At 38.5% G+C, this 25,947-nt stretch overlaps 1 protein-coding gene across 6 annotated transcripts in view; it reads right to left on the reverse strand.

Moving 5' to 3' along the window:
• ptprz1a (protein tyrosine phosphatase receptor type Z1a) overlaps positions 1 to 25,947 on the reverse strand; it is a 90,001-nt gene that overhangs the window by 34,473 nt on the left and 29,581 nt on the right. For 3 of the 6 annotated variants that reach the window (XR_004336680.1, XM_032546248.1, XM_032546247.1), the window contains exons 2-13: positions 22,327 to 22,389; positions 20,616 to 20,795; positions 19,908 to 20,059; positions 18,203 to 18,298; positions 15,784 to 15,850; positions 15,537 to 15,694; positions 13,226 to 13,376; positions 7,938 to 8,122; positions 7,460 to 7,586; positions 3,032 to 3,072; positions 2,117 to 2,927; positions 638 to 1,189 (exon numbers count right to left, since the gene is read on the reverse strand). Coding sequence is in view for 5 of the 6 variants with exons in the window: in XM_032546248.1 (XP_032402139.1) it covers positions 638 to 1,189; positions 2,117 to 2,927; positions 3,032 to 3,072; positions 7,460 to 7,586; positions 7,938 to 8,122; positions 13,226 to 13,376; positions 15,537 to 15,694; positions 15,784 to 15,850; positions 18,203 to 18,298; positions 19,908 to 20,059; positions 20,616 to 20,795; positions 22,327 to 22,389 (2,583 nt within the window). In the remaining variant the exon portion in view is untranslated. Of the gene's footprint in view, positions 1 to 637; positions 2,928 to 3,031; positions 3,073 to 7,459; positions 7,587 to 7,937; positions 8,123 to 13,225; positions 13,377 to 15,536; positions 15,695 to 15,783; positions 15,851 to 18,202; positions 18,299 to 19,907; positions 20,060 to 20,615; positions 20,796 to 22,326; positions 22,390 to 25,947 lie in introns of all 6 variants that reach the window. The other 3 variants (XM_032546244.1, XM_032546245.1, XM_032546254.1) reach the window with 2 other exon arrangements.

Genomic DNA, 25,947 nt, shown 5'->3' on the forward strand with positions numbered 1-25,947 from the left:
TTTGGTAAACTGCTTGACAAATTTAAATGACAATGCCATTTTGCCATTTAGATATATTGTGGTAGATCTATAGTTTATCTACCACAATAAATACACACAAAAATCATCTGAGGTTTTAAAGAACTCTGCTGCCCTCTGGTGTCTATGATCTCAGGATAGCAATAGGTTAGATCTTAGTTGGACCTTGTTTTGATCTTAAGAACAAATCTATTAAAGATGTGAAAGTCATAAATTACATATTCATACACCTTCCTTAAAAGATGCAATCTCTAAACTTTTAAAATATTTCTTTCATCTTGTTTTAATTTCAGCTAAAAAAAATAAAATAAAATAAAAGGTTTTATCTTGAGCAGTTCCTAACCAAACCCTACTTCCTATGTTATTGATTTTTGGGACTTTATCTGAAATAAACACAAAACAAAGTAAAAACACACTTTTATAGATAATGATGTTCAATGTTGTTGGGTATAATGTTTAGGATAAGTTTGCTTTTGTTTACCTTTACATTTCATTTTTCAATGTAAAAATCAAATGTATTTTGTTGAAAATCACTGATGGATGTTCACAACACTTGGTGCCCCTTTGGCTTTTGTTGCTCTGAAGGATTTTTTTTTGGCATCAGCTTTTTTATTTTTACCTGAGACTGGGTCTTCTTCCTCAGACTCTGTCTCTGCGCGTTCTGAAATAGTGAAGTCAGAAGATGTCTCGTTGTCATTAAGGCCTTCGCCTTGCCCTGAGCCGCTAACCTCTGTCCCTCCCAGAGACCAGGGTGAACCCGAGGTCACCTCTGAATCAGTCGGTGCCACTTTGCCTCCTACTTCTGGACTGATGGCACTGCCGCTGCCACTTTCAAAATAGAAAGCTGAAGAGTGTTCGTCCGCATCATCTGGGCTCTGACCAGATTCCAGCAAAATGAATGGAGGGACAGTGCTCACGACTTTGGTTGAATGAGGAAGTGGGCTTACTCCAGAAGCCGAGGTTTGGCTTTTATCCCACTCCTGGTCTGATCCTTCCTGTGAGTCAGGGAAGAAGGCTGAGCCAGAGGAGCTGCTGCTAAAGTCTAACACCTGCTCCTCTGTAGTGGGAGTAAGTGGGGAAGTGGTGGGCGGGAAAGGGAGGGAAGAGGTCTGAAAGGTGGTGCTTCTCTCTGATGCTGACAAACTGGGATCCACACCAACAGACAATGTGGCTGTAACAGAAAGATGCAGGTCACTATGGGTGGCTTGGAGAAATTGTGGAGAGGACATTGAGATAGTACTATGGGATAGCAGAGAGTGGTCAAAAGACAAAGCAGCAGAGCCCAAACTTTTCAGAGATAGTGGAAGGTTTTCTACATCACCACCAGAAGCTGAAAGTAAAACCATGCTGGAGTATAGTTCTAAACTTGTAGCGCTCTTGGCTGATGCTGACAGTGATACATGAGGAGAGGTATGCAACCATGATGAAGATGCTGATGTCTCCAGAGAACAGCCACACACAATGTCTACATCACTTGCTAGGAGTAACCCATCACCAATGATCTCAGGAACTAAAGACTCTGTGGTGCTCCCTGTTGCATATCTTGAATCCTCAAATCCAGTTGCTGGAGATTTGGACAATCCCAGAGAAAAAGTGAAATCACTAGAAAAAAGGACTGAAGGCTGCAGGGTAGGGCTGGAAGAAAGAGATAATGTTGAGGATGAAAAATTCAAGGAAGATTGGGAAAATTCGGCTGTGATACTGGCGTGTGTTAGGTCCAGCTCTGATTCGAGTGGAGGGGTATTACTAAGTACAGAGAGATCACCTGAAGACCCAGACAACAAAACATCATTATCACTATCCCAAAAAGTGAGGTTAGAGAACACAGAGTCAGTTGTTGGACCAGGTAGGGAGTGTGAGGGGAGAGAGAGGTGAGGCAGGTTGGAAGCAAGGAGGAAAGGGATTGAGGTGGAAGTCAGGTCTTCACTAGACAGAAATCCAGTAGCAGCATGCTGGGAGTCTGGAGCGCTGGCAGACAACACAGGCCACAGGGAGGAAGGGTCATGCAAGCGAATGGAGAGAGTGGCGCTTGGGTCCAAGGTGTCACACATAGGGGAGGAGGCAGAGGAAGAGGAGGGGAAGAAAAAGCTGCGCTCACCGTTTGACAGTGGCTGAGTGGACTGAACAACAATGCCACTCAGCATCACAGATGTGGATGAAAAATGAGGCACGGTGGAACTTGTGGCGCTATGGTGTACACCTTCTGTGGATGAAAAGGTCTTGGAAGTAGAGGGTGATACCTGAACCTCAGGAAAACCTCTGGTATGAGTAGAAACATTCTCATTAGTGGTACTGTCTTCACTTATGGCTTGTGCCAAACCAGTCTCGGCTTGCTTAAAGGACGGAGGTGATTTACTGCTCATATCTGTGGTGAGAGATGACTCTATGGTAGGTGGATATTGAAAAATAACTTTTGAACTGTCTGTCTTTGTGTCAGGGGCCATAACATTAACAGTGCTTGGGCCAACTTTTCCGTTTTCGGATAAGTCTTCATGATGTACTTGTACATTTACACCATCTGTCTTCGTATAAGTGAGAAGAGGAGAGGGGGAAGTTGAAATTGTCGGTTCTTCTGTTGTGAAATAAAAAAGGGTGTTGCTGCCAGTGCCTGCACTCCCTCTGCTTTCTGGCAACTTAGTGTCCTCTGGTGGTTGTAAGGGAGTACTGATGGGTCCCGTCTCCTCAGAGGGTCTTAAAACTTCCTCAGACTGGCTGGATATTAGAGCAGAAGCAGGTTCAGTAGTGGTTCTTCTCTCACTGGACTCTTCTGTAGAAGTTCCAATGCCAGACAAGTGAAACCAAGGCGGTGCAGATGTTGTGGTCCTTGGCGAGTCTGCAGTACCCCGATTTAAGTTCTTGTTCCTGATTTGGTCCACCTCATTCCAGGACAAGTCAGGTTCAAAGTTGCCCTGTATGTAAAATTGGAGATTGTAAGATGTTATAGCAAGATTAGTTGTACATGTAAAAGCTAAAATGGGAGGTGCATAGAAAAAAAGAGTAGAGGTTCATGTACCTCAAATTCAGTTTCATCTGAACCTGGATCCAAAGCATTTTCTGAAAAGGAGAATAGGTTATAAAATTAGAAAGATCAAATAATTGAAAAAGAGAACAGGCTTTTTTTAAACTCGCGAAATACACATGATGATTGATAACCAGCTTCAATTTTTGACTTAACCATGTGAGCCATTATAAACATTAACACTGACATCCTTGGTCTGGACAAATAAGGCTGAAAAGAAGAAAATGAAATGATTTGGATTAAAAGATTGCAGGGGGGGAAGAGTCAAAGGCATGTTAAAAATGATAAAAATGTGAAAATGAACTTTAGTTTTATTATTTAAATATTCACAATTAATAATAAAATAACATATTTAAGTAAGTTAAGGACGTTCCTGCAAAACTGAAATCAAAGTGAGACAAAAAACTGAGAAACAAAGGATCAGCACCATCTTCAAGTCGGTATATAAAGTAATCACATGCTTTCAGTCCAGAAGTTTTAATCTGTCAGGTCATTTCATCCTTATTTTTCTTCTGCTTATCTAGGATTTAGTCACAGAGGCAGCAAAACTAGGGAGTTTATTTCTTTAAGTACTACTCATTTTAACAAATCCCAAAGAACTTGCATTTAATTTTCACCATTACTGGTCATTGTAGTTTTGGTACACACGCACCAAACATAAACACGCACATGCAGGAAAACAGGCATGTTCATGCATGGATAATCCAAAGGACACAGCATTGCTTAACATTTAACTACAAAAACCACTAAATAACCAAAATAAGTATAAAGAGAAATAGGGTGGGGGCAGTTAGGGCAGATGGGCAGAAAGGGGTCTTGATGCCCTTACCTGTCTAGGGCTAAGTTACACATCATGGAAACCAGTAGAGACTGGTCTGTGAAGCTTCAGGTGAAGGGTGAAAGGCTGTTAAACAGGGTTTTGGGGGAAGCTACCATGGGCTATGACAAAAAGGCCAAAAATAATGCTTTGGTTGACAATAGAGCTACATTGTATCAGCAGAAGTAGTGGGTCACCTTTCCAAATCATTGACTTGTGTTCTATCACCACCAGCAGCTAATCAACCATACAGACTGCTTCTACAATCATCCGGGAAAGAATGGGTCGCTGTCAGGACACCAGTGAATTCCAGCATGGCACCATGATAGGAAGCAACTTGTACAATAAGCCCAGCTGTGAAATTTCCTCACTACGGAATATTCCACAGTCATCTGTTATTGGCAACATAAAGTAGAAGTGATTAGGAATGACTGCAACACAACTACAAAGTAGGAGGCCATGTAAAATAACTGAGTGGGGGACATCACAACCTGAGGCGAACAATGTGCTGAAGTCACCAACTCTGCAGAGTTAGTGACTAAAGAATGGCCCAGTTCATAAACAGTGGAATGGTTTTCTATGATTGAGCAGCTGCATCCAACTGCAAAGCAAAGTCATGGACACAAGATGTGCTCACTAGAGTGACAAATCATGTCTCTCTTTCTGGCAATCTAATGGAAAAGTAGAGCTTGGCAGTTGTGGAGTACAGCACTGTTCTGACTGAATTGTGTCAAGTGTAAAGTTTGGTGGAGGGAGGATTGTGGCGTGAGGTTTTTCAGGAGTTGGGCTCAACCTCGTAGTTTCAGTGTAAGAAACAAATAATGCTGCAGCATAAGAAACATGATGGACATTTTGCTTTTGAAACGTGGAAACAGTTTAGGAAAGCCCCTTCCTGTTCCAACAGGACAGTCCACCATTACACAAAGCAAGGTTCATAAAGAGATGGATAAATGAGTCTTGATCTCAACCTGAAAGGACACTTAGATTAATTAGTGTGAGAACTGTGAACAACATCAGTGTCTGACTTCACAAATGTACTTCTTGAAGAATGGTCCAAATTTTCTGCTAAACCCACTCCTGAACCTTCCTGGGACACTTTTTCAATAAGAGCTGATGTTGTGACAGAAAAAGATAAAACTACAGATCAGGAATGAGATGTCTTTAAAGATCAGGTGTGTGAAGAAGTAAGTGACCCAATACATTTGTCAATATAGTGTACATTCAAGCATAAAAGGTATAATTTTGTGCATAAACTCAGAGGACTAACTTCATTCTGACTTGTTTCTTGTTGTCATAACAACAGACATGTAATGCTAAAAAGAAAAGTAGACTCTTTAAGCAGCTTAATTTTCCATGTTTCTCTAAATTTTTTATAGCATAATGACATCAATGAAACAATCTTGATGAAATTATTAAACATGTGCTCAGTCAAAGCACATGTCAAATAAATTTCATCATCATATTTGTTGTAAACAATTGTTTTTTAAATTCAATCCAATAATTAGATTATAGCGAGTCTTCATAGTGCAGCATTTAAAGGAACTTTGATGGCATTTGAGACTGGTGTTTTCTCAAGATGGTGGAACTTTGATGTGTTTGGTTCCAACTCAAAATAACCATTTTAACCACTAGATGAAAACCAACATGTTTAAAGTTATCAAATACCTGTTTATCCACATAAACCCATGAAATAAACTGAAGTGAAAGCAACAGTTTGTTTAGATGGCACTGCATTCTCATCTCGTACATTATTAGTTGGGCAAACAGTTTGTGGGCTTGAATACTACTGACTGACAATGAAATAGAATGCAGATTTTTCCCTTTTTAACAAGATAGAGAATTTATTTAACATAAATTACAACTAAAATATTGAAGATCACAATGACTGCCATTTCTATGATTACATGTACTAAATTTGGAAACATACAGACAGCTATCCCACAGGAAGAGTCAGAAGGGACAGATGCCAAAGAAAAGTCAAAGCCAGAAACACAAAACATGAACCAATGGACAAAAGTGAGGTATGAACTGTTATCTTAGAAAAACAGAAATCTGTGGGGAACATATTTGAAGAGAACACCGTCAGACTACAATTAAGTAACAAATAAAATAATTGTAAAATATAGAGAAAGCCCGGAATAAGGAGAATGGAGGAGGGAGAGACAGATAAAGATGAAGACAATATTTAAAAGATTAAGATATTTTAAGGTTCAGCAGGTCAAAAAAAAATCAAAATATAAGTCAAAACAATAACAAAAAAAGAAACAATCATCAAATGGGAATTCTCCCTTCATATAAATACACCATGAGGCCAGCTACATGATTTTAATTATTTCAACTGAAACAATTTAAACTTTTCATTTTGGAATTGTAGTTTATCTAAAAATGTATTTGCACTAAATGTATTTCTGACCAATAATCATGAGCATGATAGCAGGGCACCATTATAAGATTTGATCAGTTTTCCAGGTTTATCAAACTTTTGGCTCAACTTTATTTATAACTTAGTTTTATTTTTGTTTTTAAGTGGAGCTCTGTTGAGTACTTAGTAGTCAGTATCTTACCAGCACTAAGCTGCACTTAGAATCCCAGAAACTGTTGGTGAACAGTAATATGTATCTGTGAATGTGTGTAAGTATAAGTTTATGTGTGTATCAGAAAACAGAATATTTTAGAATGTATTCTGCAGCAGAACTTACTTATGGTTGAAGTAATTAGAAATATAAGGCAACATTTTATAAAAGTTAAAAACCATGCTAAGTTATTTTTAGAGCTGTACAAAATATTCAATTGCAATTATCACAATATTATTGTTTGCATTATCGCAATTGCAAAGGCCTAAAAAATGCAAAGTTTGGTTGTATGTCATCTTTCTTGTACCTTCCCGTCACACTTTGCATTCCAACATAATGAACTTTGATCCCCATTGAAATGACAAAGTGCTTTCATACACAGGTTAGACAGTGACTGCTAATAAAAACGGCAGAACTCCACTTCAGTCTGAACACACTTCTTTCATCAGCAATGTAGAGCAACATTTACAAAGCAGAGAAAATACTCACAGTTTAACTGAACTATTGTAGAAAGACAATCGTATCAGGAAACAACACATCAAAAAATGGAAGAGAAGTTATCAAAGAAAATCTTTTCAGAATCTTTTTATAGAAATAGTAATTTCAAGCCATTTACTATGACTCATTTTCTGAGAAATAAATTGTTATTGTATAAGATAATAACAAGTTCAAAGAATGTAAAGAATAGAAAAGGCATAAACTATAAATATAAATAAATAATCCAGGACAGGACAATTCAAAGTGCTAGAAGGCAAAAGGCCTTCTTTCATGTCATAGTTGTGTCAAGACAAGAGGGTCAGTTGCTCAGAACAGTACCAAAATATTAAATCAAAATATACTAGAAGTAGATCAGTCTGTTTTGCATGATGATGTAGAGTATAGCAAAGTATAAATTCCATCCATCAAAGAGAAAGACCTATGAACATGTTATAAGAAGCTTTTTGCTCCTTTCTGTTAGACTGAATGAAACCGGGGATCTGAGTGAGAAGTCTCAAAGCATCTATGATTGGCATCAGGCGCGGTCGCTCTTACCAAGGTCATCGAAGGGCATGACAACTGTCAGCAAGTCACTCACGCGTCCACGCAGACCATTGGTGCAGATGGCCACCACTCGTACCTCGTAGGTAGAATTGGGCAATAAGTCATCGAGTATTGCCCCCTATGGGTGAAAGATGAGATCCACTTTGACTGTACAGCTTAATCACCCCAACTAGTTCAAAACTAATTTTTCATTTTTCACAGGGGTTTGGTCATACTGTAGTTGTCATCTAAAAAAAAATCTTGTTACAGTATCTGGCAAGGCTGGAGCTGATGTTCGAGGAAATCATTGTTGTTCGACTGCATATGTGTGTTAGTACGATTCATTAGTCACATTTCTAATCAGTTAATACATATAAACTGCAGTGTGATTCATAATAAATGTTTTACTTTAATTCAGTTGGCAGCTTGTGATGATTGATCTCAGTCTCTGAATGGTGTGCTCTTGGTTAAGTTTTGGGTAATTACTCACAGTATCCTGATATCCATCGGTCAGGTATTCAGACAGGACAGAGTGCTCTGCCTTGGCCAGTTGGTAGGTGATGGAGTACTTCTCAATGTTGGTCTCATACACTGCCCTTGGCCGCTCCCATGTCACCAGCAGGCTGCTGAGGTTCTGGGGAGCTGCCTGGATGCTCTCAGGCTCTGAACTGCACACTGACAGAAAAACAAACACCAAATTTAAATAAAGACATCAGGAAGCAATTGCTATCTGCTAGAAGATGTGGCATAACTTTACCAAAACAAAACAATATTGGAACCAGTTTAAAAAAAAAAAATCAACTTTAACATCATTATGAGACTCTAGTTGTTCCTACCAACATCACCACATCACACAAAATTTGGATAATTTGTTTTACAAGCAGACAACATTTCCTATTTCTAATATTATGTAGAATGATCAAAATTTTAAACTGATGGTGGGAAAACATCTTCACCAACTAATATTTCATTATAGAAGATGTATCTTATGTCATTGACTGTCTATCAGGGTTGTACTGGAACACAGTATTTTCCAGAAGTATTTATGACTTGAACCTTTTCACATATTGTTGCATTTTAAGCACAGATTTAATTATATGTTATTGGAAGATTATGTGACAAAATGAATACAAAGTTGTAAATAATTCTGAAGTGATTTTCAAAATGTTTTACTAATAATCAGTCAATCAAGTTCATTTGAATAGCACATTCCAGTAACAGAGTGCTTTACATAATAAAAACACAAAAATGCTAAATTATAAATTACAGTCAACAATTTTACATTTTGTCAAGAGTCACCATTACACATCAAATGTGTTGTTTAGTATTTCATTAATTTTGGTTTAAAAGCAACTCTAAATAGGTGGGTTTTTAGTCTAGACTTAAAGGAACTCAGCGTTTCAACTGTTTTGCAATTTTCTGGACGTTTGTTCCAGATTTGTGGTGCATAGAAGCTGAATGCTGCTTCTCCATTCTGGGTATGTAGAGCAGAACCAGCACCAGAAGATCTGAGAGGTCTGGACAGCAGATCTTTAATGTATTGTGGTGCTAAACTGTTCAGTGATTTATAAACTAACAACAGTATTTTAACGTTTATTCTCTGAGTTATAGATATTAGTACTGGGTGATGGGTGATGCGCTGTATCTTCCTGGTCTTCCATCTCTTGACCAAAGATAACACAGACCGGTACACTGAAAGCTTTACTTTTTGACTATTTGCTCACCACAACACATCAGAGCAGAGCCCATGTTGTTGCAGAAAAAGCCTCAATCTGTCTGATCATCTCTTGTTCCATCTAACCACCATGAACAAGACACTTAAACTGTTCCACTTGAGGCAGAAACTCACTCCCAATCCTGGTCACCTCACATTGAGCAGTGAACCACTCCAGAACACGCTGAAGGTTGTATCCTGAAGAAACCAGTAGCACCAGATCATCTGCCAAAAGCTGCAGATAATCACATTGATCACACTGGGAACAAGCGTGACTTTGTGCCAACAATGCAGACACAGCTGTAGCTTGTGGCTTTGGGCATGCAGTGCTCGAATAGAACCGATCCAATTGCAGCTCACAGCTTAGTTTTAGGAGTATTTTTTACTTCACTGTACTTTTTACCTTTAGTGAAATAATTTGATCATAAACCATTGCTACTCTTACTTGATTAAAATTAATGGATTTTCTACCCACTGAAGAATACCAAAAAGTCAACAGACACAGATCTGCAGTTTTTGTTAGAGTTTCAGAAAATTTTTATTGAAAGAAACTGATTTGGAAAAGTTTTCTTTTGCCTGATTTTATTAATTTTTTGTTACTAACATGAATTATTGTCATTCTTCTTTTAAAATATCAAAATTTCCACTTAACTTTACAGTTTTTGTTTTACCAATTATGTAATTTTTAAATATTGAACAACTAGTAATTTGAGCAGTTACTCAATACTTGAGTAGACTTTTTACTCTTGAGGAATTTTTGGATGATTACTTTTTACTTTTCCTTGAGTAAAATATATTGAAGTAGTGATACTCTTACTTGAGTACAGTTTTTGGGTTCTCTGCCCATCTCTGGTTATTATGAGGCTGGAAGAGATCAGCAGCCAAGTAATTGTGAAAGCCAAATGAAGGTCCATATAGAAATCAGTGTTAGGTGCAGGTAAGTGCAACCCGGACAGAATTTCCCTGGCCTCATTGTGAAATAGCGAAGTTGCTGGGACAGGTGAATGAGAGTGCTAGCACTGGTATGCTGAAAGATACCTATCCAAATGCATTACTGTGAAGATCATAGATCAGGTGTGTGTGGAGCAGAGTATTAGGGCATTTTTGTAGATGATGATCACCGAGGAGAAAGCTGCCTGTAAACTGTTATGATGTGATGTTAGTTGGTTGTGGATCCAAATCCAGAACAGTGGACTTTTGTTCTGCATTTGAACAGAAATAGATGATGAAAAAGGAATTTAATGAAAAATGATGAACAACAATAAAGTTACAAGATCACAACAAGCCAGGGCACAAACGCAAAACACAAAATTCAAGTAAAAGAAACCAGTAAAGAGCCACGAGGAAGACATGGGAAAGTGACGAGAGTACACAAAAGGATCCAGCGAGGAGTGAATAAGAATGAGAAGCTTCAATACCAGGGAGGTGAATGAACAAAAGACCTGGACTGATCAGCTAACTGATGGCAGGTGTGAGTGGAGGGAGCAGGAGGCAGACTGAGGAGAGGGAGAGACAGAATACAGATGGGAACAGAAAATAATTCTAACACTAAAAAATAACTAGACCACAGGTGTCAAACTCCAGTCCTGGAGGGCCACTGCTCTGCAACTTTTAGATGTGCCTCTGCTGCACCACACCTAAATAGAATAATTAGGTCATTAGCAAGGCTCTGGAGAACTGATCTACACAAGGAGGAGGTAATTAAGCCATTTCATTCCAGTGTTTTGTACCTGTGGCACATCTAAAAGCGGTGCCACTGTGACTGGACTTTGACGGCCCTGAACTAGACTAAAAAATAAAAAATAAAACTAGTGTGACAGAATAACTGTAAATAAGAAATAAACATAACTAGAAACACTAAGAAGACTTGAACAAGAGGAAAACAGGAATAAGACAGATTTAATCAAAATAAGAAACTAACACAAAATAATAATGAAACTAGAATCAAGTCAAACTACAAAACATCCCAGCAACCCAGAAACCCAACACAAACTGTGGGTAAAAACTGGAGAGCAGTGGCAGCAACCTGTGATGGCATCCTTTAGAACCAGAACTTGTCCTTATTTTTGTCACCTTGCCTTTAAGGTGGAGGAACAGAAAAAAGGTTGTTGATGAGGCCTTACACAAGAAAAGCACCAGAGAGGTGGCTACAAAGCTGAGTAGCAAATCAAACTTGGTGAAACCGCTAAGACTGATGTTGGATGACAAGTTTATGAAAGTCAGAAGGGTCTCTGTACCTTAAACATTCCAGACATTAAACTGACATTATCTGTTTAAATCCTAGAAACTTACTGAAAGCCACCAAGCAACTCTGTCCCACTGTGGGCATGAAATTAACTGGTGACCAGAGGAGAGAAGACAGGAGTTATATGAGCTCCCCTGCTTAGTAAGGTTAAAGAATATGCCATGCTTTTATCAACAACAAGCTGTATTCAAACAAATTAACAGTATTTAAAAATAGTTTTTCTAAGCAGACGAAGCTGAGCAAAAACTGGTCAGAACCAGTAAGAACGTTCCCTGATGACTGTTTTTTTATTTTTTTTATCACGATTAATAGAAATCTTAAGTCAAATTATTAGACACAGATAAAGTATACCAGGCTGCTGCTGGACACTTCCAGTCATCCTTATCAAACTTGTAACCGATTTTATTGTTCTGACCGTTATTAGACACAGTGCCTCCAAAACATTTCTGCAGTACTGGAAATGGTTCTGAGTGTTACTGAGGCTGAAGTCCCTGATTGGTTAATCTGATGATTTATTTCTGGACCTCTGTGTCTTTGTAAAGTTTATTGATATGACATTCATGGTATAGAAACAAAATGAGTGGCTTCCATCTGACTGCATAAAGCAGTTTGCAGTTTATTTAAGCTGATGACAGATTAGCTTATCTGAGTTAAAGCTATGTTTAGCCTCTAACAAGCCCTTCTGCTAAAGCTTCTGATCACAGGAAGTCTTTTCTGAATTCTATACACTTTATCGCCATAAAATGTATAGAATATCCCGTTCTGATTTACCTTCCAGCATCCAGAAGGTATATATGAAATGTAAATCTCAAAGTTAAACAAAACAGGAAAGAGTTAAAATATTTACTGTGTTTTTCAGAATGATTCTGGGTCAAACATAAGATTAACAGTAATACAGATGAAAGATAAGTCAGATCTGGGATTATCAGTGATTAAAAGGGGCTGAGGGGTCAGTTACAATAGGTAGCAGGAGGCTCAAACTGTGCAAACACTGACACACTTCCTTCTCAGCAGAGCTGAACTAAAATCTCTGCTCTCACTACTCATACCTTCTTTCTTGTGTGTGATTATGTGAAAATACCATACCCATACATGTCAGTCAGGAGAAAGACCTTCATGTCCTTCATTTGCTCTCAGGAAAACAGTCATTATGGATGATTCTAGTGTTGCATGGAAATCTGATTTAGGTGACTTCCCAGCTTTGACCACTAGAGGGCAGATTCAATCAAATAGTTTCATAACTATTTGATTGAAATGTATCCATCAAATTTGCAACACCTTATTTTACGGTTTTAAACCATTGATTCTTCCTTTCATGGAGTAAGAAAATGTGTCTTACCAACTGAATCTAAGAGACATTAGGATTATGCATGAAAAAAAGTTCTGCTGGACTTGTGATGATGACCTGAGCCAACAGAAGTCCAATGATAATATTTATCATCATAAGTGATCTTACTCTTTTCTACAGCAGGAGCACACAGTGACACAACTCTCAGCTCTACCTAAAGAAATGGCATTTTGTGATGCTACTTTGTGTACTATCTTAAATTCAGAGTTAAAATGACAGCAGCCATAAATTTGCAATTACAATACAGTCTACTTCCTTTGTTTATATTATGGTAGTTTATTAAAGGAATTTTTTCATAAGGGGAAATAAATAAATAAATAAATGTCAAAATCAACACTTGGATGATGTAGTCATTAAGATCGTTAAAAAAATTAAAATTCCAACTTTCCCAAAACAAAAGAGCAGAATTTAAACTGCTGCATAAAAACAGCCTTAACAGTTGCAAAACGTTCAGATTGGAGTTGGACCAACCTGGTGTTTGCACTTCCTCGATGCCTGTGTAGGAGGAGAACACCTGGCCCATGAACTGCTCCTGCTGATCTCTGTAGTTGTTCTGCAGGTAGTCCATCAGCATAACGTATCCAGCCTGCTGCATCGTCATCACCTCACAGAACATCTCCAGCTGCAAACAGGAGGACCCACAGTAGCATTAGAGCAATAATAGCAGTAGGAAGCATGCTGTATCTGATAGCGTGTAAAATACATCTGTGCTGAAAAGAAGCATTTTAATTTCATACTCCAAAAAAATACAACATTTATTTGGAGTACCATTTGTCAGTAGGAACAGTTGCCATGGATTTCCCAGCAAGACCTGCTGGATCAGGTTAAATTAGACATTGATCTACAAATTGTGCAAAGTACCAACATCTTCAGGAATCTGCAGTCCTCAGCCATCTTATTTAACATTAATGTTTGTGATCATACAATTAAAAAAAGATTGAAGAAGTACTGCCTGTTTGGATGAGTTGTTTGGATGATGCATTTAGAACAATGCTCAGCCAAATGCAACTTCGAAAGGATCCACATTTGTGTCCGCAACATTTCTCTCCAGAAGACTTAGAGTCATTTGTACGAGCAAAACTGATGAAGGACCTAACAAAAGCATTACCAAGTGTGAAACCAGGGCTCCGACACCCGACCAAAGACCAGACCTGACACAGAGCTACTTACAGAACTACTTACCGGATCACGCAGTCCAACCAGAGGTATGTGTTATTCAGTTGTTTCATTCATGAGGCTGAAGGTGGCAGCAATAGCACAAACACTTTCTTGTTTCCTCTTCCTCTGTTTGGTTCTCCTCATCTTCATTAGGAGGGCCATCAATTTCAACGCGTTCAGGTTTCAAATTGAAATGTTTAAAGACCTTACTAATTTCTGATTTGGCTAGATAAAGCTAACTCAATCGGTTTTAGCATATCTCATTTACCCATAATGCATTTCAGCAGTGAGAGGGATGAGTTTAATATTTGAATCAGGTCAGATGACATGACAGGCAGGAAAAATTATATACCCCTATATCCATTATCATGCTTGTGACCCTACTAGGGGTGTAGGCCCTACCCCTTATAGGATCACGAGGGGTGCTGGTGCCTATCTCCAGCAGTCAACAGGTGAGAGGAGGGGTCACCGTGGACAGGTCACCACTCCACAGCAGTAAATGGTAGATCATGTGTTGCTATTCATATGCTGTGACAGATTAAAATAGTTTTTTTTACCATGTCCTGATGTAAGACTTTCCACACAGCACCAAGATTAATCCAATTCAAATGAATATAGGGTCACTGCAGCTGCACACAGAGCTTCTTTCTCTTCCAGCATTTTCATAGTTTGTAAGAGTATGGAAAACTTGAAGGAATATAAATCTGATTATGATAGTCTTTTGTCTATGAGTCTGTGTATGTACCTGAATCAGGTGAGTAACTGACTCATCCGTTACAAAGCACAGCATGTTCTTAAACTCACAAACAACACTGAACTCGAAGCATCAGCTAAAATCATTAAGTTCTGACAGAGTGAACCCGGTTGGAATGTAAACCAGTCAGAACCTGTCGTACAACTTCAAAGACACATTAATGCAGCCAGAGTAGAAGTAGCACTGAAGCTCAATAAGCCATTTCTCCTCTGTGATGTTCAAGTCTCGCATTTTAAACCTGAGTCCATCTGCATTCTGGAAATTGTTTCAAACAAAAATAATAATATGATGGATGCCCTACTGTTAACATGATTATTGTTGTTTTGAGTTTTTACATGTAGGCGTGTGCATGCGGGCGTGTGCGTGTGTGTGCATGTTTGGGGGGGTGTGCGTGTGAATGTTTCCATAGCTTTAATATCCTAAATGAGTCTTGTATGACGATGTTTGTTTTCCATGAGTTCTACCTATGGATGACTGTGCACACACAGATACTCTGAGGCCAGCCTTTCACAAACAAACACACCTGATGTGCTGACAGCTTTCTCTCTGCCCTACCCAACACTGCTTCATTCCCTGTATTGTGGAATGATAATTTATCCTGTCAACTCTGTGAGTGAAGGCCTAAAACACTGTTTTAAGGACAATGACAGTAAATGTGATTCAGGACCTCTCCTACCATGAACCATCCATCTTCCTGCACACGCCAACTGGTGACTTAGTGCTCTTTGCACATTGAACTATTTACATAATGACTGCATGTGCACTGTATATCAACTCTCCATTATTGGAATTTGTTCATTGTAAAGCTACTGTACATACCAGATGTAAATAAAGTATTTTTATTGCTAACACTGACATCTAATTTCTCACCTGCTCATCAGATATGGCCACCTTGTTCTTAAAGACGATCCACTCGACAGTCTCGTCGCAGGTCGGTGTGGTCAAGGATCCATTGTAGATGAAATATTTCTCTGTGGAGTTTGGCAGGAGACCCTGCAGGGTAAACGGTGACACCGCTGCACTCTTTCCTAGACAGCAAATGAGAAAAACAATGAAAGACAAGCAAAAGAAGTGAAGGGCAAAAAAGAAGACGAGGAAACTAAAGAAGCTGTTGTACCATATCTGCTCACACTGTTGATACCACTGATGATGGGAGCGTAGTTCATATTGTCTTCAGTGCTTGTCTGAACCAAAGAAAAAAGTCATAATTAGTTTTTACTGATTTGAGATTTACTCTCAAATCTGAATATTTCACCTGTAAAAATACTGACAAGTAGTAATATTGAGCTGTGATACAGAACTTTCGTCTCATTTTAGTCTCATCCTTTACACTGTTGTAGTTTTTAATACTAACGTATGCTTCTGTTTTCAATACTTATTGAAAACAAGTATTTGGTAAGTCCTCTAACTAAACCTACCAAGTGCAGGTTTGGTAGAGGACTACCAAAACTACCAGTATTGCTGTTTTCAATACTTATTGAAACTTGTTGAAAACAGCATAGTGACCTTTAAATATATCCCAGTGATTTTAGTCTCCTCCAGGTTTTGAGTTTCTATGGTTTTCTATATCAGTTATTTGATGTTTTATGCTTCAACTAAAATATTTCTATGATAATGATATTTAGCAGATTGCAGCTCATCAATAATTTTGTTCTTTAGACCTTTGCAAAAACACCATGTAAGATGTGATTGCCCTTGACGCTATTGTACAGTAAGATGCTTTTGACTCTGCAGACTCTCTGCAAACTGTTGCTCTAATGTAATTAATCAATAACTGATTAGTAAAGGCATGATTTGAAATGGAATCAGTAAAGGCATGATTTGAAATGGAATCAGTTCTAAATCATCAGCTCTCAGACTCCCTTCTGTTGCCACATATTTATATACTTTAAAAATGGGCATTGACTTAGTATACATTAATTCATTCTCTGAAATTTATGATGTACCTTGTTCACTATTGGATTACAGCATTGTATCAGCTCACCTAATGATCTAGACACCTAGACACGCTCCTCCTGAAGCTTCATGTTGGCGATTCAATATATCACTTCTTAGAAATGAAGAGGTCTGCAATTTCTTTTGTAGCACCTTAAAAACCTTTATAAAAATTAATGCAGGTTTGGTAGAAGACTACCAAATGACTAGGAAGGAGCTAAAATCATTGTTAAGACAAAGAGCTGAATTCCTAAATCATAGAACTAGAAGGAATTATTTCAATGACTCTAGACCAGGGCTGGGCAACTCCAGGCCTCGAGGGCCGGTGTCCTCCAACTTTTAGTTGTGTCTCTGCTTAAACACACCTGAGTCAAAAAATGAGGTAATTTGAAGGACTCTGGAGAACTTGACTGCACTTAGGAGGTGATTCAGTTATTTGATCGAAGCATGTTGAACCAGGTAGACATCTAAGAGTTGGAGGACACTGGCCCTCGAGAACTGAGATTGCCCACCCCTGCTACCAGACTGAGCCATTTACTGGCCTTAAGACTGAAGCAAAATGAGAAACTCTTCAACATTATGTCCATCCAAACACCTACAGGTACCTTAACTGAACCCTCGTGAAATTAATTTGCTATTCAAAACTTATTACTCTTCTCTTTACTCATCTGAAGTTGTGTTCAATGCTGAGTACTGTGAGCAATTTTTTCGGGATCATCAGCTCCCTACTCTTGCTGCTCAGGATTCAGAGAAACTTAGTGTCTCCATTACATTAGAAGAGTTTGCCTCTATGAAACCTTGCCTCTCTGAAAAAGGCAAATCCCCAGGCTAGGACAGTGTCCCACCAGAGTTATACCTTGCCTTCTGGGACATTACCAATGTTAGGTGTGATCAATGTGGCATTGGACAAAGGTTCATTTAATTCAAGCACCAATGCCACATTAATCACATTACTTCTCAAATCTAAATATGACCCAGCTCAATGCAGTAACTACAGACCCTTGTCCCTCTTAAATGGGGATGTCAAACTCATGGGAAAGTGCTTGCCATGCGACTCGATAGACATTTATCTTGACTGATAAATAGTAATCAAACTGGATTTATGAAAGGCAGATTGGTATTTGAAACTCTTTGCACATTATTCATACAGCAAAAACAACCGATTTCCCATGTTCTGTCTTGTCTCTCGAGACTGGAGTGACCTTATCTCTGGGTCACCTTGGACAACTTCAAACTAGGTCCACAATTTATCCAAATGGTAAAGGTTTTCTATGATAACCTGTCTGCGATGGTGTAGACTGGTAATACCTGTTCCTCTCTATTTCCCATACTTAGAGGCACTTGTCAGGACTGGCCCTTTCTTCATTACTTTTTGCCCTCTCTCTGCCCAGAAAATTAGACAACACTCCTCAGTTCTTTCTATCTCACTCAAGGACACTGATCATTGCATATATCCTAATTATGTTGTATTGTACATATTTTTGTGGATGTAAAACAACAATTACAATAAAAATAACTGATTGTAAAAAAAGATACTGAATAAATTTACAAAACAATTTCAGTGTGATCGTTTTTATTGAAATTCAACACTTCAAACATACCTCAAACAAGACAGCTAGTGCTGTGATCCTGCCACTGGACTGGATCGCTTCATCTAAAGAGTCAAATTGATGAGCCTCATAGCAGTAGATCTGCATCTACAGGAGAAAAGCAAAACCTGTTATAATGGTTATTACTGGCATCAACATTATTTCTTTTGGATTCTAACTTCTGTGTTCTAGTTTTCAAATAGGATAAGCATGCAATGAGGCAAAAACATGTCGGACACCAAAAAGCACAAAATCCACAGAGAGGCTCTCCTCTCTAGGTCATTTTATCAGACTGCTTTTATGTTAAAAAAACACATACTCTAAGATTCTCCTTTAACATTAACAGTTTATTGGAAGGAATATTAACATTTACCATAGATTTTAGTTATTACTTAAACTTTGCCTGAATTGTTTTGGTGTTTTTATTATTTTATTGTAGTTTGATCATTCTGTGTTCCCATCATGTTGTGTTGTAGGCGGACCAAAAAGCAGCAGGCAAAATACGTAGAATGGTCTTCAGCGTTTAATGAAACAAAATCAGAATCCAGTAACAAAGGAACATCCAGAGGAGCACAACAAAATCCAAAGCAAAATCCAAAACAGCAAACGTGGAGAAACAGAGGAACACAAGGGGAGAGATGAGCAAAGTGATGAGCATAGTAACAAGGCACACTGGCAAGTTGTGACTGGGATAGGTTGGCGGACAACTTGGGTTAGGTGCTTTGCCCAGAAGTAAATAGATAGTGGGATATAGTTTAATAAAAAATTGCTTTGAAGTCAACAGGAGACATGGTAAATGATCCGTACCAAAAGCAGGAGTGACTTTGAATCAGGTCCTAGTTCACTGTCATTATGTGTCTGATCTGTATCACTGGACACCAGAGGTTGTGCTACATTATTTTGTGGTCTTTCATTTTGACTGATAGGGTCAAAAAAAACAAAACATCAATGGAACTTGTATTAAGAATGAGTCATCAACTGTGGTCTGAAAGCAGTCTCACTTCCTCCTGATGCACATGGAATTGCACAGTCACCTGTGAGCAGTGACGGGCAGTAGGGCATTACAAGTAACAAGCTACTGTAGTCCGATTACTTTTTTAAATAGCAAGTAAAGTAAAGGGATTATAATTGCAAAAATGATGAAAAAGTAATGAGATTACTGTTACTTCCATGCAAGCACAGTGCAATAGGAAACCGTGAGTTTGTGAGCATCTTATGACAATCATGTATGAGAGTGTGTCATCATGGTAGGCAGACAAAGTAGATCAGCAATAGACAACATTAAGTGTGAGAGAGTGCAGCAAAACTATGCAGCGTGGAAATACCAACATTAGTTAACATTTGCTGTTCACTGTGCGTGGGAAGAAAACTTTTCTCCAGCGAAAAACTCCACTTCAAATCTGAAAAAGAACCTAGTGAGATGCAGAAATCCCCCATGGACCTTCTCTACTGACTTTACCGCTGCTGGTAGCACATCTAATCGATGATGCTCTGATGGTAAATGTTTTGATTTCTTGACCTTTGTAACATACTCTGTACGTAAAGTTGAAAATCTCAGCTTGTCTGCATCAAGTGGTCAGGAGGAAAAATTATAATCTGTCAAAATGACAGAGGGTTGTCAGATTTTTCCATCACCATCTAAAATGGTCAAAGATGGAATATATTTGGTTAACGCGAACCCTACAGCACACTTGAGTCTTCATGAGTTAGATCTTACCTCTAAAGGATATTTGACTCCGTCCAGACTATGCTCCGAACCCTCTGAGGAGGCATTGCAGCGTCCCCAGTGGAAGGTTATGCGCCCAACTTTGAACTTTGACCTGAGACCTCCTCCACTAATGTAGAAGTCTCCATCCACATTGACTGCCACTGACAGTAGAAAAGACAAAGATGTCACATGCATGTGGGATGTGTGAGGATGAATGAATTGGAGTTCAGGCTCTAAATTCAATTATTCACCAGAGGTGAACTTTGAGCAACTTTGTGCTCAAAGTTCATATTTAAACTCCTCTGAAAAAATTATGTTGCTTATGCAACATATCAGATGTACCAAAAACAAATATTCTGCTAATTCTGTTTATCATTACAAACACTAATCAAAAACATGAATTTGAGTTTCATGGTAGTCCTACAGCGTAATTATGATGCTATTGTTATTTTTTACATTTTTATATTATTGTATGCTATATAGTTTGACATGGGTTGCATTCTGGATATTAGATAGAGGACTGTCATTACATAGAACGATGGGATATACACTTAACAACATAGTGCAGGATGATGCAGTACATGTGGCCCCCACACATCTGCTGGCTCCAACATCAGGTCACTGTGACATCGCTGCAACCTCAGACTGCCAAATAATGCATCTACAACACACCCCTTCATGTTACTTAGAGATAATTTCCCTTGTGAATGCTCATACCTGTCTTGCCATCATTCTTGATGGTTGTGCTGTCAGTCGTCATACTCTCCCAACCATCAAACCTCAGCTTCTGGTACTGCAGCTTGACTGGAGCCAGGTCCTCGTTGATGTTGATGGGAGACTGCTTTGCACTGCTGCATAAAGGAAACTTCTTGGCCCAGTGTTTTTGGTTTAATCCTCCTGAAAGGCATACAGAAAAATTTTGCTGAATTTTATATTTGACCATCTCCCTTCTAGCACTGATCTAGGAAACCTGACAAATGTTAAAATAAAGAAACTATTGTGAGGAACAAGATGCTCCAATCATGTGGTAGCACATGCTCTGTTTAGAAAAATAAGAAGAATAAGCAAAAACATTTTGTATTGAGAAAACCTTGTCTTCAATCAGGCCCCTTCATGAAATAAACAAGGTGTCTTGGGCATCTACATAGGATGCCTCCTGAACTCCTCCAAAGACACACACCTCATGGTGAGGTGTTCATGTCCCACCAGGGGAAGACCCAGGACATGCTGGAGGGACTATGTTTCTTGGTTGGCCTGGGAATGCCTTGAGGTTCTCCTGGAGAACCTGGCATAAGTGGCTGAGGAAAGGGAAGTTTGGGCCTCCATATTCAGGGTGCTATCCCTGCAACCCAACCCCAGATAAGTGTAAGGATTTGGTTTTCTTTGTGTTGATTTTAGTTTTTCAGTGTGTTTGCTTTAGGTTCCTGTGTCTTTTGAGTCTCCGTGTTGTTCTGTCTACCCCTTGATTGTTCCCAGGTGTGTCTCGTTCCCTGATTACCCTCTGTGTATTTAATGTCACCTGTGTTCCATGTTCTCTGTCGGGTCCTTGTCTCATTGGGTTCTTGTCTGCTGTCGAGTCTGTCGTTTTGGTTCAGTCGTTTCCAGTTCCTACCAGCTCTGAGCTTAGTTAAGTCACTTCATGTGTGCTGCCTGGATTTCTGGTCTTTTGGATTATTTCATCATTAAACAACCATCATTCACTACAACCTGGGTCCTCTGCGTCTGCCTCACCACCTCTCTACCGCACAAATCATGACAATAAGCATACTAAAATGGATGGATGGATGAAAACTAGAGTTAAATCAGAAGATTGTTCAAAAAGGTAGTAGATGAAGGGTTGTTGTTATGCATTTTCTTCCCTTCAAAGTTTGTTTCTTTTGTTCTCTGTTTAATTGTACTGGATAAGTGCCATATTACATGTGGAAAACATTTCAAAACGATTTATAATGAAATAAGATATTACTTGTATAATTTTTTAAATACAATTTTAACAGTATCGTGTGAATGTTTGAAATGAAATGTTGCCCATAGACTCACTAGCAGGTGCAATGATCTAAAGCCTGTTTTTCTTTTTGTTTGTTTTTTACTTGCAAACTTTATAATGTGAGCAAACATTAGGTTTTTTTATGTGGTTCAGGATTGTGTTATTATATAAAGCCTGACCACAAATATTTATATGCTGGATACCATAGAGCTTAGTTAATTAGGTCTAATGGCACATCATCTTAATAACTGAGATACTATAATATCTCACAATAATCATGGAGGGTTTTCCTTGTTTAGTATAAACATGGTTGAACATGTCACCCAATGTCTTGTGTGGATAATTTGTACAGCAGCAAACATAGAAGCAATAAGGCTTATAACAACAGCAAAACATAATAGACTGCCATAATTTTTTTTGTGATATTATTCATAAAAAACTTACCTGCATACGACCAGTCAATGTCCTCTGCTAACTTGCGTTGATTTCTGTATGTATAACCTCCAGCTGCATCCAGAACAGAAACATTATCACAAAAACATATCAAGTCACTAAAGTCTATTACAAATGTGTGCTAAAACAATTTTCTTTAATTAACATATTTCTCCGTATCATAGTAACAGTGTAACATAAAACATAAAATGTTCTAATGAGGGTAGGCTGTTTGACAAGTTGCACATTGTTGAGTCTGCACTGCAACTGACCAATCTCTTACCCAACTAGAAGTGAATGAGTTGTGTGCTTCAAGACTTTTGGATGATCTCATTTGCTTAGTTATAAGATCAAAAATGGCATAGATCCATTTTTATGGATCTATACCCATAGAACATCTATACCCATAGATCCATAAAAATTGATCTACTGGCAGCAGCAAGGAGTTCACTATATCATTGTACGCCAAGTTCAGAAGAATCAGAATATACTGTATTGATTCCAGAGGGGAAATTGCCTGTTCATCAATACATCACAGCGGTTAGAAAAATGCTTTTCTCGAGTGAAAATCGGGACCTTCTTGCTGCAAGGCAACAGTGCTGCATACACGCACTGTGAACAGTAAGGAACAGATATTACTCTAGCCACCCTATAAATATGACACATTCAAAAAATACCAGGACGTTCATGAAGATCCCCTTCTGATAGTCACAGTCTGTTCATTAAGTCCTTAACTCAAAATCTTTATGTCTTTATTGACATCTTACTGTTTGGCTGTTTGGCCTTGGGCCATTAAATCTCTGAAAAAAAATGTTTGACAATATAAAATTCTGTCTGGATATAGGCTGTCTTGTTTTCTCAACAAAAATGTTCCATTTGGCATCATGTGAAACTTCAAAAGCCTTTTAAAACTTAACTTTATATAGTTTTTGATGTGACTAAGTTTACCAAAACGATTTTTTTAACCAATTTACAGTTTAGACCTGCTGCTTTTAGCAGCCTCTCTACACTTTAAGGTGACTGTCCAAGTACACTGTCGTGGCCTGACCTGGTTGTGCTTCCCAGCATTGGGTTGCAGTACACAGAACATTTAGAAAATAAGTTTTCCTTCCATCTGAGACGGACCTCCACAGCAGGAAGTGAAGATCCCCAGTTTCACAGGTATAAGAAGTCTGTTTCTGTTTTCCAAAATCTTTTAGTTAGCATCCTTCAGATGCAGTGTTAAGGAAGGATAGGTTAGTTTAGTTTAGATTGGGATTTATTATTTTTATTACTGTGACAGACTGGCAACCTGTCCAGGATGTACCCCGCCTCTCGCCCGAAACGTTCGCTGGAGATCGGCACCAGCACCCCTCCGGATCTCACTAGGGACAAAGATATAAGAAAATGGATGGATGGATGGATGGATTATTTTTCATTATTTAATCAAGCTGTACTGACCTTTTCTAATTTTGATTAATTAAAAAAGTCTATAACATTTTAGAGAATTATTGACATTAAATTGCTATGAGTCACTGTCTTTCAAAGGTTCTTCAACAGTAGTAAAATCATCTTAGTGCAAAATTATGGGAAGTATTTATAGACTGCCTTAGAGTGAGTACAGTACAAGCTATTTGAACATCCCTGGGACTTAGAATGCAGGTGAGTCTTCACCAATAACCAGCTAAATAGATTTTATATGAATTGTGATGTGGATTATACCCTGTAGACTTATTTAATCTAGTTCTGGAGAAGTAGATAGCTGGCTGGGTGTCAATCGTCTCATAGAACGAATTGAGATGTTAGAGGAAGCTGAGTACTTCATCTGGAGAGTGGGTTAGCCTCTCAGTGACAGGAACTTGGAAGGGAGTGGAGCAGGAGGAAAACTCGTACAGTAACACTGAAAATCCATGTCAGGTACACCAAGACACCAAGATAGCAATTTCCTAGGGCAGAACAACAGCCACATATCATCAGTTACCCACCTCCATGTTTAGTACCTGTGTAATTTATCAGATTGGACTTTTGCACGCCATGAAAGATATATGGACTGCTGGTCTATATGTTCCAGTGTTGTTCATCTGTCTATGTAGATTTTTTGCAGTTCATCAAAAAGCAATCCAATGCAGAATCTGATTTTATAATGAACTAAGTCGGTAAATAAGTAGCTTTTATTTAGAACCTTTTAAAAATAAAGTGCTTCACAAAAGTAAAACAAAAAATAAAGGCTACAAATGAACTAAAAGCCAGCCTAAATGAGTGTGTTTAAAAGTCAGTAATTGCTGTGAGCACAGTGACAGTGGTACAGAGTTCAACACCATCAGAGTCACATCCTGAAGAGCTCGAGCTCCACAGGCCTTCAAATGAACCATCAGCAGCATTTAGTTAGATGAGAAATCTCAGTGGGTACCTGGGCATGGAGTGCTGTAAATATCAAAACTAAAATCTTAAATGGAATTCTAAAATGTGGCTGCATAGTGGTGCAGTTGGTAGCACTGTTGCCTTGCAGCAAGAAGGTCCTGCGTTTGATTCCCAGCTCAATTCCCAGTTCTCCCTGTGCATGCGTGGGTTCTCTCTAGGTACTCCGACTACCTCCCACAGTCCAAGAAACCTTGCAAACACATTCTGCAAAGTCAGAAAGCGAGCCAGATTTATCTTATTTAAACAAGTCCAAGCATGAATGATCATTAATTTCTGGTTCTGAATTTGATACAAAAAAATCAGAGTTTAGAGCTGTTTCTTAAATGACAAAACAATTTCTAACAACCTGTTTACAGTGAGTCTCGACAGACTGTCAAAATAAAAAAAAACAACATAAAAGTTTTTGACACTGTTCTTCACAGGAGATAAAAACATGTTACCTCATAATCAAGATATTATCACTAGGAGCATAATGTTTAGAGTTTCTGTCTTGTCATTTTAGGATAATTCCCATGGAGCCACAGTTTGATTTCACACATTGGCTAAGCTTTTTGTAATTTGTGCAATTCAAACATTTTTGAAGACCAATACAATTGTATGTCATCTGCATACACATGTGATAAGACACATGTTTATAACATTTAAGAAGTTTACCCAAAGAGTAAAGATACAATATAAAGAGGATTGTGTCTAAATCACATCCCTGGGCTACATCACAACGCATAGCTGCATCTAAAACATGCTTATTCATAAAAACAGTAAAATATCCCTCTGCAAGATGTAATTTAAACCATTTTAAAACATCATATAATCCTTGAGTCTATGACCCACAGTGTTGAATGCCAAGGTAAGATCCAGTAAAATCAAAACAGAAAACTCCCTGGAGTCAGCTGCCATTCCCAGATCGCTTAAAATTTTCAGCAAGGCCATTCCATGAAGTGCAGTTTACGTAAATACATTACTGATAACCATTTAGTTGTTCCGGAAAAAACTTTCTCAAGGACTTTTGAGGAAGAAATTATAATTTAGAGATTGACCTATAGCTGTTGGGGAGAGCTAAATGAAAATGTAGTTTATTTAACAAACAAGTTGCCACAGCAGTGCCAAGAACCAGGCCAAGATGGCTTTTGTCACTGTTCACATTCAGATCCTCCAGTTGTAAGACTGGGGGTGGGGGGTGTTGACCCTCATGCTGCCCCCCACAGAATGCAGCATGATGCCCATGTCGCCCAT

The sequence above is a fragment of the Xiphophorus hellerii genome, chromosome 2 (assembly GCF_003331165.1).
Source record: "Xiphophorus hellerii strain 12219 chromosome 2, Xiphophorus_hellerii-4.1, whole genome shotgun sequence".
Classification (NCBI taxonomy): Eukaryota; Metazoa; Chordata; class Actinopteri; order Cyprinodontiformes; family Poeciliidae; genus Xiphophorus; species Xiphophorus hellerii.